This window comes from Danio aesculapii, chromosome 1, assembly GCF_903798145.1.
Source record: "Danio aesculapii chromosome 1, fDanAes4.1, whole genome shotgun sequence".
Classification (NCBI taxonomy): Eukaryota; Metazoa; Chordata; class Actinopteri; order Cypriniformes; family Danionidae; genus Danio; species Danio aesculapii.
In genome coordinates this window covers 22,221,928-22,235,736 of record NC_079435.1, presented here as the reverse complement: position 1 = coordinate 22,235,736, position 13,809 = coordinate 22,221,928, and the positions used below count along the sequence as shown (strand labels likewise).

The window sequence follows — 13,809 nt, the reverse complement described above, 5'->3', positions numbered from 1 at the left end:
AGGCAAGTTATTGCATAACAATGGTTTGTTCTGCAGACTATCTGCTAATGATTTTGACCTTAAAATGGTTTTTAAAAAATTAAAAACTGCTTTTATTCTAGTCAAAATACAACAAATAAAACTTTTATCAGAAGAAAAAATATTATCAGACATACTGTGAAAATTTCCTTGCTCTGTTAAAAATAATTTGGGAGATATTTAAAAAAAGAAAAAAATCCAAAGGGCGGCTAATAATTCTGACTTAAACTGTATGTGTGTATATATGTGTGTGTCTGTGTATGTAAATATGTATACGTGTGTGTAAATATATACGTGTATATATGTATGTAAATGCAAGACATGCATAGAGCTGTAAACTTAGCTTTTAACCAATTTAACACAAAGCTGCATGTCCACACTGGGCCTTACATCTCTAAAGAACGGGATCCTCACATGCGTTATTCTGTCCCCACTTGCGTGAAAGCATGAGAGGAATGAGGAGATGAAGCCTCAGTGTGTCCAGGAAACCAAAACAACATATAACACACTTGCACAGTGCAGGTCGCCCTAGGAACACATCTGCTTTTTCTTAAGCAAGGCCTGGCTGTGCAGGACCTTGTGGGGGGATGATGCCTCTTTCCTTTTCACTCCCCTCACCGCAAATCACTTTGACAGGGGATGGCTTAAGAAAAAACAGCGCTGAAACACATAACAATAAACAGTTCTTTTCTCTGCTTCTTCACTGAGAGACTCGTGAGTTGCTTTTCAACATTTAGCATGCTTCAATTTGACATGCAAACATGGTAATAGAATAATTAAAGGATTAGTTCAACCCAAAACTCACAATTGTGTCATCAATTAGTCATGCAATACCAAAGCTATTATTCTTCTATTTATCTTCTACACAGATTTTGTAAATAGAAGATCAAGCATGCTTGCTTGAAATGAGATAAGCAATAGGGCTTGAATGTCACATACACACCAGTCAGGTTTGCTCTTGCAAGCGAAGGAGAAGTGCACAGCTTCTGTTTATGCTCCATGTACTGGATGTGTGCTGATCATTGCATGTGTGCATAAAACCCTAAGTTATACAGTATATGTTCATAAAGGTACAAAAGCTGTCATTGGAGATGTACTTTTTCAGGGAATATGTCTTTGTACCTAAAGCATCCATGAAGTTTATTGAACTAAATTGATTTCCCAGTACTGGGTTGAGGCTGAAAGTGCATCCACTGCGTAAAGCATTTGCTGGAATAGTTGGCGGATCATTTCACTGTGGCGACCTCTGAAATAGAGGCCAAGCCAAAGGAAAATGAATGAATGAATGAATGAATGAATGAATTGAATTGAATATTGCTCCCTTATGCCTCATTTCCTCTGAGCGGTACAGTTTAGTACAGTACGGTTCAGTACAGGTCACCCTGATCAGGCTTATGTTTCCAAACCCTTATACGTGATATAGGACAGAAAGTTGCAATCAATGTCATTTTCACATGATATAGGGTGTTTACTTATTGTGTCTTAAATTCATTATCTCAAATATAGAAAGTACAGTTTGTTGTTTTGGTACTTCTGACAGTGGAATCAGATAAATGTGTACTATACTGTACTTAACCTGTACTAAATCACTTAATACTGTACTAAACTACTCAAAGTTATTACCTGACAATGTAAATAGGTAAACTTTTTTGCTTATTTGGTACTAATACAGTATTAACACTTTTTAACAATATAGACCCAGTGACCGCTTTTGTTTCTGAGAGTGTAAGAATGTATGCCAGGCTCATTCTGAAACGGTACAACTATATACATTTCTGGAGAGTGCCAAATACATCCCCAAAGGTACATTTTGTTTTGCAGTTTTTGCAAATCCACCAGAGGCTGCATGAGTGCCATTTGTGCCTGCTGTTCTCATGTAAATCCACCAGAGGCCGCTGTCGACTGACAAATCGACTGACCCACACTCCTCCTTCCCTGAACCCAACCAATAGTGTTCTAAAAAGCACCGATTGACCCACCCGCCTACTTCCCTAAACCCAACCAAGTTTTAAAAAGCAATCCAAAAAAACAGAAGCCCTCACCCGATTTTTACCACATTTTCAGATTTTAGCACATTCTCACTCTGTTATTTACTTATTTCATTTTTTGGATTCTGTTTTTAATCCTACCCACTTTCTGGAACCATTTTTTGCCAAGATCTTGTTGTCAAGATCGCCGACATAGCTAACTGGACAAACTGGTAACAGCGGTAAAGCCGTCCTTATGGAGGTAAATGATCAGCTCATAAGTGCGAAAATACCGCCCCGTAGCATTCATTTTAAAGACAAAATGCAGCCATACATACTTCTGACTACATAAATCGTGATTTCCAGAAATGCATATGGGGATACATTTTCAGAATGTTGCAAGCCTATGTTGCAATTTTAGTACTATCCGCTGATAAATAGAAAAAAGTAATGACTATAACATTAAGTAACTATGCCTTTATGAAGTATTTGAAGCATCAATGTGTTAGTGGCAGAAATTAAATATCTCTGGTTTCATTAAAATGCCTTCATTTGTGTTTTGAAGATAAACAAAAGTATTAAGGCTTTAGAATTGTGAAAGGTTAAACAATTGAGCAATTTTTGCCCCTGCACAACACCAAATGCATAATGCTAAATGACTTATTAGCATCAAAAGACAACAAGCTAAAGTTGTTGACTAAATCATATTTCATGAATGACGTAATGACTTTACAGTCCCGTCTGACAGAGTGTTTTGCTAAACAAAGTCAGAGCGCCACCACACTGTATGTGCGAAAGCCAATTTCTGAAGTATGTCATCCTTTCTGTCTTTCCCAAAATGGCCAACATTTCTGTGATGCTTCTCCTCCTGTTTGCAAACAGATCTCTGTGCAATGGCGTAACATACTGGCTTCCATTGCCACACATGTGGGATCGATACGGTTCCTGCACACAGAATGAGCAGGCGCTGTTTTCACACACAAAGCGTGCATTATTAACATGTCTTTTTCACTCTTTCTCTCCTTTCCTCAAAGTGTGTGTGCCAATGAGTCACTGTTTAGCACATCGACTTTTGTCACGAACAAGCAGATTGGTTAATCCTTCATTCTGTAAGGGGATAAAATGATAAACATTTACACAAAGTATGTAAGGCAGCATTGCAGGGTTGAAATCTGGATGTGCTGAAAAGAAAACAGACTCAGGATTCCTATTCTATTCATGCCAGTATTTTGCAGACCACTTAGAGGAGGTTTTATGCAATCAGCACCTTTAGTGTTTATGCAAAAAAACATACTGTAGGTTTACGCTACACTGTTTATTGGGATACAAATATATGACAGCACAGCACAGCCACTGCAATAACTCCAGTGAGTTATGCCTTTAGAACAACAGCATTAACACCCTGCAAAATAACATGTGTAATGGTTTAGTAGTGTTTACTAATTGGTATTTGCACTTCATGATGTAAATGTGGGTTTCCCAATACCTAGAGAACTCTTAACTTTTGTTTTGGGGAAGGAATAATGATGTCACTTCTAAAATATCTTTCATTCAGATGGTTCTACCATGTGTGTGTCATGTGTCAACAGAACTTGAATATATTACTTAGTCATTAATAAATATCAGATTGAATTCAGATTTTAACATGCAACAATAAAATGTATTTTTCTCTGTGGAGGCTCAGCATTCATTAAGTGAAGTTTAAAGGCAGCCCAGTGGTTGCCTCACAGCAAGAACATCACTGGTTCTAGTCCTTACCAAGCCAGGCAACGTGTCTGTGCGGACTTTAAATGTTCTCCCCGTGCTCATGTAGGTTTCCCGGTTTCCTCGCACCATCCAAAAACATGCGACTTAAGCTAATTTGACTAATCCAAATCAATATTACAGACATGCTCCTAGTAAGTATTTATCTCTTCATAGCAATCCCTAATTGTTCTTTAGCTACAAACAGCAGGGGAGTTTTCAAGATCTACCTGAGCTTAAACTCCCCTCTCACCCTGCAAACAGGAGGGAGACCTGGGCTCAATGATCCAATGAGCTCAGGGCTCTCTCCTGGGACTGCATGCCAAACACGCTTTATAATCAATCATCAGCTAAGTGTGAACTCTTGAAACTTGAAACTTCAATCCTTCAGAGATAGCAAATCTACAAATGCAATATTTTAGCCACAAAAAAAGCTATAATTGGAGATATTTATAAAACCGTCAGATTAAAACATCCCCCAAAAATGTTTAATATGTAATGCTTAACTGATCGGTTTATATACATTAGGTTTAGAGCATGTAAGCAAATATATGAGTTTCATGAAATGATGAACTGAATGTACTTTTAAATAACGATTAAGGGTTCCGTAGAATAAAAATGGCAAGAAAAAAAATGCTATGCTGCATTCCTGAAAACTTCAGTTCAGATGTACTTTTGAGCTGATGCTGCAAAAAATGAGTACATTTTTACTGTTGATTCATGTTATTTTTTCGCAGTTCTTGCTGTATGCCTCGACTCTGCTCTACTCTCATTAGAATGAATCCACTATATTTCACTGTGACAGTAAAGGAAAAGGCAAAGGTATCTGTGATTTAAAAAAAGGGAGTTTGGGAATGGAGAAAAAAAATCTTTAGACTCATAATTTTATGTCTCTTTGATTTTCTTTAGTGGCTTAAACTCAAGGTTGTCAGTGTTGCTCCGATTCAAATGTAATATTTTTGATACGCTGAAGATGATACAATGCGTTCCGCAGCAAGCAATAGATACTTTCTCAAGAGGTCATTACAACTAAAGTAGTCCTCCTAAAATCTGAGTATTTCAAGAACCATTTCCTAATTTGTTGCTCATTTTTAGCTATTGTTTAAATCCAGAGCAGCTTACAACACACTGTACTAAAATGAAGAAAAGTGGATACTATCTGTAACTCAGCTTATTTACTACCAGAATGATCAATTAGATTTGTTTCCTTCTTTATTTGGGGGAAGCCTATCACAAACAAAATAAATATAGTGAGACACACACACACACACACACACACACACACACACACACACACACACACACACACACTATAAAAAAACAAGGGCTTTGTAGTTCACTTGTCAGTATGATTAGTTAATCAAGTCCGCACACTGCATGGTAAGTTCATTAAGATTCCCTACTGGGATTTTCCTGCTTGACGAAATTCCTACAACAACACTTGCACAGGAAGATCACTGTCAGCTTAAACAATGGGTGGCCACACCACACTACCAGTAAGAAAATCAATTTGATGAGCTACTGTACGTCATTGGTCCTACAGTCACATCCAAAATACACACATCAGTGTAGCCACATATCCGCTGATGAGATGCTACTCGGAGCCAAAATCAACATCTTGAATGTCTTGGCATGATACTTTATCTGTTATGTAGGACCCCTTTAATCAGGGTATCCTGCACTATATGCGAGTGCGTTTTCACACTTCAGCACTTTATTTCAGGCAAGATTGGTGTGAAGGAACACAAATGGTTTTAAGAAAATTTGTTGGCCTGTTCCAAACTTCCAATGTGGTTTTTTACAGTACATCTATAATTATGCACTTTCATCCAAAGCAACATTTAAAGGGCACCTATTTTACTCCTTTTTTAAGATTTAAGATACGTCTTTTGTGTCTCCAGAATGTGTTACAGCTCAAAATACCCATCAGATTATTTATTATACCTTTTCTGCTCTGAACACAATGTGGTTGTTTTTGTTGCCTGTGCCATTGATGCTAGTTCTCCCCGCCCACCATTCCCACGTGCCTGTCAGAGTGTGTCTCAATCTCCACCTCAGCTGCATCAGATAAACAGCACAGTGACAGACATGAAGGAAGCAGATCTCACGTAGCGTTTATGAGAAATACTACAGTAAGAACTTTCCCAATGGTTATTTGATGTATTTGTTGTGGAGTTTATTCAAGCTTTTCTGCAATGATGAGTCACACACAATGTTGTTACACACACACACACACACACACACACTCACACACTCACACAGCGCGCGTTTAACTTTGCACTGCTTTTGTGATGTGACCGGATACACATTAATATCCACTGCTGTATGGATATCCATTATGTTAATGTACAAAATAAATCTGATTTAAAGTCTACAAAACATCTGAAGCATCTTCTTTTATCATTGTGCTGACATGACATTGTGCTGTCTTTAGTTCTTTACAAACATGCACTCTTTTTAAAAACTTTTTAAATGTGTAAGACTCATTCTTGATCACATTTGATGATGATTGATGATCACAGAGAGCTGAACAGATCTTTTAATCCTAGTTGCTTTGCGCATGTCCTGCCTTGATGATATGATCTTACTATGGAGACTATCAATCAATTTGGTGGGTGGGGAAACCTCACTCCTACATCACGTTGTTGTGTGCCTCAAAATGGGAGGGATTTGGATCCTATTTTAAGGTCAAGAATTTTAAAAAGAGACTTATTGTCTTTATATCACCCCAATATGACAGTGGACACACTATACCTACAGTACACAGTTCTGTCCAAACAACAAACCTTTAAGACAGTTGGCAAGAGAAATGTCAATTGTACATTAAACTTTTCAGAAATTTTTTTAATAAAAAGTAGTTTTTATATGGTAGTTGGTTAAACAATTAGTTTAACTAAATATTTGCATGTATATTTGCTTTTACTGTATATTAACTAGATTATCAAGACATTAGCTTCAACGGTGTGGTCAAATAATCATAACTTAATTGAAATTTGCTTCTTTGTCAGTTCTAAAATATCTTCCTGACATTTAAAATGGGGAAATCTAGTAAATCTTCACTTTAAAATAGCTTTCCATGAAAATTCCATTACACTTTTTTTCATTGCAGGCACATGACTGGCTAGATTTTGTATCAGAGCTAACATGTGCGCAACCTTAGTTTATAAGTTTTTATATCTTCATTCAAGATGTCACACTATGTCATACCAGACATAACCAGCACAAGTAAAAAAAAAAAAGTGGTAAATAGTGACAAAATTGAATATACAGTATAATCATCATCATCACTGTCTTTGCAACAATAAGCTGTTCCATTTCTGACTTGAAATAGATTTGAAACTCTAGCTTTAATATGTTCAGAATAGACATACTCATATATATATATATATATATATATATATATATATATATATATATATATATATATATATATATCAAACCTGGAAAAGACATGTGTTGTATGTATATAATGACATTCTATTAAAACCTTCTAAGCCTTCAAAGCAACAGGACAATGAAAACACTGTAGATTTAAAGATTTGAACACTTACTCTGTTAGGGCCCTTCGTATGATTGAGTGCTGCTGTCGGTACAAATTTTGTTTTGACAAACAGCTGCAGGAAGTGTGGTTGGCGAAGCTTATAGTGACCGGTTTGGTCCCTTGCTTGACTGGAACTGTGATTTCAAACAACTGCGGGATGAAAATAGAAGAAAGGTCATTTTTTTTTTGTGAAATCAGACTAATGCAGACTCTCTGACGTAAATGTGAAATCGTAGGAAAGGTTACTTAATCTTTAAGGAGTGTGCTGGGTGTCAGAATGAAATGTGGGCAGTCAATTATATCTGAATTGAGATTATTGAATGGATTTATGTTTAAATGAGTTGTGCAACAGCGATTGCACAGAGTTTCTCTGAAATCTCTGAGTGTTCAGACAACCACAACTACAGTATGATCACACAGACTGGTGAGGGGAAATGGGTAATGGGGAACTTGTGCTAGATAATTTGCAGAGCAGGCAAATACTGTTACACCAATAAATCACAACTTCCTCCAGCTATAAGGAAACATTCCTAAGAATTTATGTTGAATGTGCAATTAGAAGTAGTGGTAATTAGAATATGTATAGCTAAAATAAAGCTCATTCTGGTGTTTTATTATTATTTTTAGCTTTTTTCCTGGCTGTCAATTAAAAAACATTAGGAAAGCCTTTCAAAGAACAAGTATGCCTAGGAATTTGACATTGGTTGTTCAAACTTTGAAAAAAATAAAAAATAAATAAAAAATACACCATAATTCTGAGCTTTGAATGAGAAAAAGATTTACATTCACTCATAAACTTTAAACTTTTAGAATACTTTTATAGTTTATTTCTTTTTGGAGGCTTTAGTTGACAACTGTTACGGCACAGAAATGAATGTGGAAAGAAAGTCATGCAGACCTGGAAAAACAAAAGACTGAATCATAGATGACATAAATTTCACTGTTTGTCTCTTATGGTCTAGTCTACTCATCAAACTCTTATATTTACTGTTCTACTCAGTGCAGTCTTTTTGGGATGAATAATGGTTGCAAAAGAAACCTGGGTAATTCATGAACCAAAGCGAGCCAAACATACATTTGTTATGTCTGATGAGTAAGCCAATTATGGGATGTAGCAGTCATCTCGATTCCACAATACTTGACAGTTTCCTCTCAGTCAGTTTCTGGATTTTTCTGCGTTATATACATACATGTAAGTGTCACGCAGCTACTATTCATCTGCACATACATCTAAATATATTTGCTACAAAATTAAAATACAGTATTGAGAAAATGTACTATTTAAGACAGGAATTAATCAAAACTGCAAGAACAATTTTAGAGTCACCACTGTGGTGTTAGATAACTACCAAATCTCACCATGTTTGTCCAAATCCATAAGACATGTCCATCTTCTGAACATAAATGAAGATGTTTTTAATAAAAGCTGAGAGATGTCTGTTCCTACTCTAGTCACCGAAAAGTAAAATAAAATAAAAATAAAGTAAAATAAAAAATAAATAACAATTGAAATCTGAAAATATGTTTTCTTAATGTCAGAGAAAGAAGGAGCTTTATTCTTGTGTGTCATGCAGTAGCCACGGGGTTTGTTCTTGGCTGTAAATGGTTCTAGCTTCTGGCTTTTTGAATAAGTGAATAAGCATTACAATTAAATCTGTTTATTGTACACTATAAGGCAATCATATATTTTCAAAAGACTTAAATGACTTGATTTTTTTATGATTTAAAGCATCATACTTTCTGTAGAGAAACAGAAATCTTTATTTAAAAAAAATACATTTATTTATGTTCCAAAGATGAGTGAAGGCTCAAAAGATATGCAATGAGAGTGAGAAAATGAAGACAAAAAAAAACTTAAACAACATTTTAAACAAGAATAATGGGAGGATTAACAACTTAGCTTTCAACAGCACACAGTATGCTGAATTGATATAATGAAATCCAGCCAAAAGCATAGGAAATACTCTTTCTCTTTGATGTTTACAGAACTGCTTTTACCAAGACAAGTGATCCCAAAAGCTTCACATGCTCACTCTATAAATGTGTCAGTCAACCAGTCTTGATGGAAAAGAAGAAAAAAAAATCCCTTTATTGCAGTATTAACGTTTTACATAAGTAGATGCAGGTGAGACATGGGTCAGATAAAACTGGATGTCCATTTAATCCCCCCCCCTCTCTCTCTCTCTCTCTCTCTCTCTTTCTCTCTCTGAGATTGACAATGTTGTTAATGTCTCTTCATACACTTGATATTTCACTCTTTTAGGCATTTTAAGGTCAACATCAATATTTTATTCATATCACATTGTGCTAAATGTAAATATCTTGTTAATCCTAATATTATTAATTAAAAATGCAACCATAAAATACAAATTTTACTAATAATTTAAAGGTCCACATCTTGATATTTCAATCTCTTAGGTATTTTAAGGTTTTGAATGGTCTATTTTGTAATTATTTTACATTTATGCTAAAGGTAAATATCTTATTAATCCTAATACCATTGATATAAAATGCAACCATCTGATACATGTTTTACTCTTGACCCAGTCGTTTCGTCAATGAATCCTGGAGCTTGTAATTTCATAATTCAAATCTTACTAAAATATTTTGAAATATCTTCACATTGCATCTGTTGTTCAGGCTTTGTGCCCAGAATGGGAGTGCAGCGTCTCTGGCGCAGTAGCGTGGACATGGAGACCTTGACCTGCACGGGCTGCTCAACTGGTGGGAGGGCGTCATGGTTTAAATCACAAGAGGAGAACCCATTGCCTGCTAAGGTCAGCCCACCCAAAATAAGTGGGCAATTAAAGGTGGCCTACTAGCAAATAATTCACAGCCATGACCTCCCAACCAAACCCCTGCCTCATCCACATCTCTGTAAATCAAAGCTTTACAGATCATCTCCACACAGGAGAGTAGGCTTTAAAACAAAAGCAGACACTTTTACTCAAATAAGCAATGAATATAATCATCGAAAATTGTTCAAGTTTACTACATGGAGAAAGAACTAGATTTAATTAGATGTTATTTAATGGTATCCACCAAAGCAAATAAATATGTATGTCTTTTGATGCAATTCAGGAAAAAACAAATACAGACATGATGAACCCCATGTATGTATTTATATGTATATGTATATATGAATATATTCATTGCTTATTATATATTTATTGCTTATACACATACATACATACATATGTGCGTGTGTGCGTGCGTGCGTGTGTGCGTGTGTAGGTGCGTGTGTGTGTGTGTGTGTGTGTGTGTGTGTGTGTGTGTGTGTGTGTGTGTGTGTGCATGTGCGTGTGTGTGTGTGTGTGTGTGTGTGTTTGTGTGTGTGTGTTATTTCTTTTTCCTTTTCTTCTATTCTACTACATCAAAATTCTGTAAAATTAAGAATATCTATATAAAAAGTATTATAAGGGACATTTTACCAGAAACGTACATTTTCACTTATAAGAAATATGACTGGGCCTGACCTTTAAGCTTCACTTTCTCAAAAAAATCATACAAAAGCAAGCATAAAATCATACAATTCAATGATAAAACGCATCCTTGATCACTGTCAGCTTCCCCTCCATCAAATGATGTCACTTCATCAAAGTCATAGCCTTAAATTCTTATATCCAAACTTTTGTATTTCCCCAAAAATGTTATTCTTTGGTTACTCATTCCTTGGTTACTCCTTCTCATTGTAAATTTATTATTAATTTATTGCTTTTTTTTGGGCAAAATTTTACATCCAAAAATGTAAATTTTCAAAGAACCACCCTTTAATTTTCAGAAAGGACTTTGATTTATATGTGAACTCTTTTAAAGACTCTAACAATTATATTGCATGTAAAACTCTTTCTTTGTGTAAATCATTTAAACTTAAATTTTATTTGAATTTTATTTTATTTATGTAATTAATTTGAATTAATTTTATGTAACCCTTTTTATCTCTTTGTTCATATTGAATCTTTGTAAATGTTCTTTCTTGCATAATAAAAAAAGTGTATTGAACGCATTTTATCTTAGATTTTAATGCAAATGACAGAAATATGGGGACAATTGAAAATGGTACAATTAAAATAGTATTTATTTGTGGAATCTATTTATAATTTCATGTTTTAAATCAACTGATGTGAATGATAACAAACTTGCTACTTCGAAAACTTGTTTATTTTTTTAAATAACAGTTTTTAGAATAACAAAACTATAAAAGCTCTAGGTTCAATTTGACTGAGGACAAGGACAATGACAGGGTTTGTAAATTTGTAAAGAAAATAAAATCTGAGAACCAAAAGAACGACATATTCCTTTACAGAACAACTCCCAGAAATCAACCATTAGTCCATTTTTAGAATTTTTTTGTCATGAAATAGTTTTTATTCACTGTATTTATGTTTAGATTTCAGGGACAGATAATGTACGTTTCTGGTAGAATGTCCCATATATGCATTACTAACAATTATTACAAATATACCATCCAAATCTAATGAACTATTAGGTATTTTAAATGCAAGAGTCTATTTTAATGTTTCAAATAACAAAAAAAGAAGTTTAAAATGTATACTGTACATTTCAATAGGTGATGTTTCAGACTCAATCAGCATAACAGATTTTTAAACAAACTTTTTAGACATCTATATATTTTTCTATTTTCTATTTTAATAATATTTTTTTAAGAGTATCTTCTGCAAATGATGATAAATGATTGATAGTCTTTTATTTACATGATATAGGATTCTTATATATAATTACAAAAAAAATGCATTGTATTGAATAATTATTCAAATAAACGTTTTGAATTAAAAGAATTCATATAATTCATAAGGAATTTTGAGTTTATTGCATTTTCTAAAAAATAAAAAAGTCAATATTAAGATCAATATTCCTCATAACATTGCCCTTCAGATTTGGGAAGCAGATACATGAATGACTTTGACTCACCGTCTTGCTGATGTATGAAGTGCTGATGTTCCTGCACTGAAGCTCCTCACTGTTACAGCAGCCCCCACATCTGTAGACAGACACGCAGGGTGGTTTATAGAAGGTGTTTGTAGCCCCAAACTCTTTCCCCACATCTAAACAAACTTGGCGTGGCATGCACAGCGTCTTTCTCCACTCTATCTCAATACCTGGAGGAAGTGCAGCGAGACAGGAAGAAGAGAAACATTAAAAAAAAGGCCACCAGTGAAATGGTTTACATACTATGTTCATAATCTGACACATTCTTGGCATTCTAAAGATCCTTTTTTGGGTATTGTCAAGCATCAAAATCTCTTGGCTGTCAGACAATAATGACAGAAAATACTGCCAACACAGTCTTTGGCGGTTCTAAATTAATAGTCACTCACTTTTCAAAAGTTCAAGATTGATGAAAGCAGCCGCAAAGGAGGCCTCCTCCGACCTTGTTTCTGTGGAGCTTGGTTCTCTGCGAGGTAGGCGCGATCCCATCTTGGAACGACACTTCAGCATGATCCTGTAGGTAGGGTAAACTATCCTCATAAGTTCATCCACACTCCCGGCTGAACGCAACTGCTCCACCAGGTCTGGCTCTGAATGCTCCTGCTGAGACACAGACAAGCAGGATAAAAGCAGTCTCAGAATTCTGCAAGCATGTGCTCCATACTGACATTGACACAGCTCGGTCAAAATAAGAAAAATATACAATTAATGAGTGTTGAACTTGAAGAACACATACCCACCACAGGGGTCACAAATAAATGACTCCTCTTTAAAGGGATAGTTTACATAATCATTTACTCACCCTTGCATCATTACAAAACAAGTTTTTTTTTAAAAAAACTGTCTGGTTACACAAACAAAATGGCATTGAAAGTCATATACGGCACCGCATTAGTTTAGGGAGAGAAGTTACACTATTATTAAAAATAAAATATGCATTCCTTTGTGACCTTTTGCTGTTCAAAGGCTTAAATAAGGCCTCCATTGACTTCTTTCTTTTTACATTTAAGTGATTTAATTAAAAACAGCAATATTCACTCTAAATCTATGTTAACTTTCACTATATATGCACAAAGCCAGAGTTTCATTATTTAATCTTTTTTTTTTTCTCATACAAAAAAAAATCAGCAAGCACTGCATGGTCTCAAGAAATATCCATGTACACGACACCACTAAAATTACTCAAAACAATGTATTTTTTGTTGTACTAAAAAAATCTGTAAGCACTGTATTGTCTTAGGATATATCTGCGTATACACAAAACCGCTAAAACAACTCAAAACAATGCAGTAGACATGCCAGACCAGTATGTGTTGCTGTAATTCTGCCACAGAGATTCACTAAAAGCAGAGCTGATGACAGGGCATTCTCGTAAACATTAAGTGCGAGTAGTCCACATTGGTAGTGGTTGTTCCTGTTGCGTTGAGATAGCGGTATTTGACTTGACACATAGGGTGATGACATAACTGTTTCACAAAATAAGTAGATTTGTGATACATGATACAAGAATACAAAGAGACCTGGTTTAAAATCTTCATTGTATGGATAAAAGTATGGACACAAAATATATTCTATGATGTCAAAGAGGAA

The 13,809-nt window shown here is 35.0% G+C and overlaps 1 protein-coding gene across 3 annotated transcripts in view; it reads right to left on the bottom strand.

The window, feature by feature from the left end:
- vegfc (vascular endothelial growth factor c) overlaps window positions 1-13,809 on the bottom strand; it is a 54,730-nt gene that overhangs the window by 23,717 nt on the left and 17,204 nt on the right. The window contains exons 2-4 of one of the 3 annotated variants that reach the window (XM_056472303.1): window positions 12,609-12,819; window positions 12,202-12,389; window positions 7,280-7,419 (exon numbers count right to left, since the gene is read on the bottom strand). In XM_056472303.1, coding sequence (XP_056328278.1) covers window positions 7,280-7,419; window positions 12,202-12,389; window positions 12,609-12,819 — 539 coding nt within the window. Of the gene's footprint in view, window positions 1-7,279; window positions 7,420-12,201; window positions 12,390-12,608; window positions 12,823-13,809 lie in introns of all 3 variants that reach the window. The other 2 variants (XM_056472230.1, XM_056472377.1) reach the window with 2 other exon arrangements.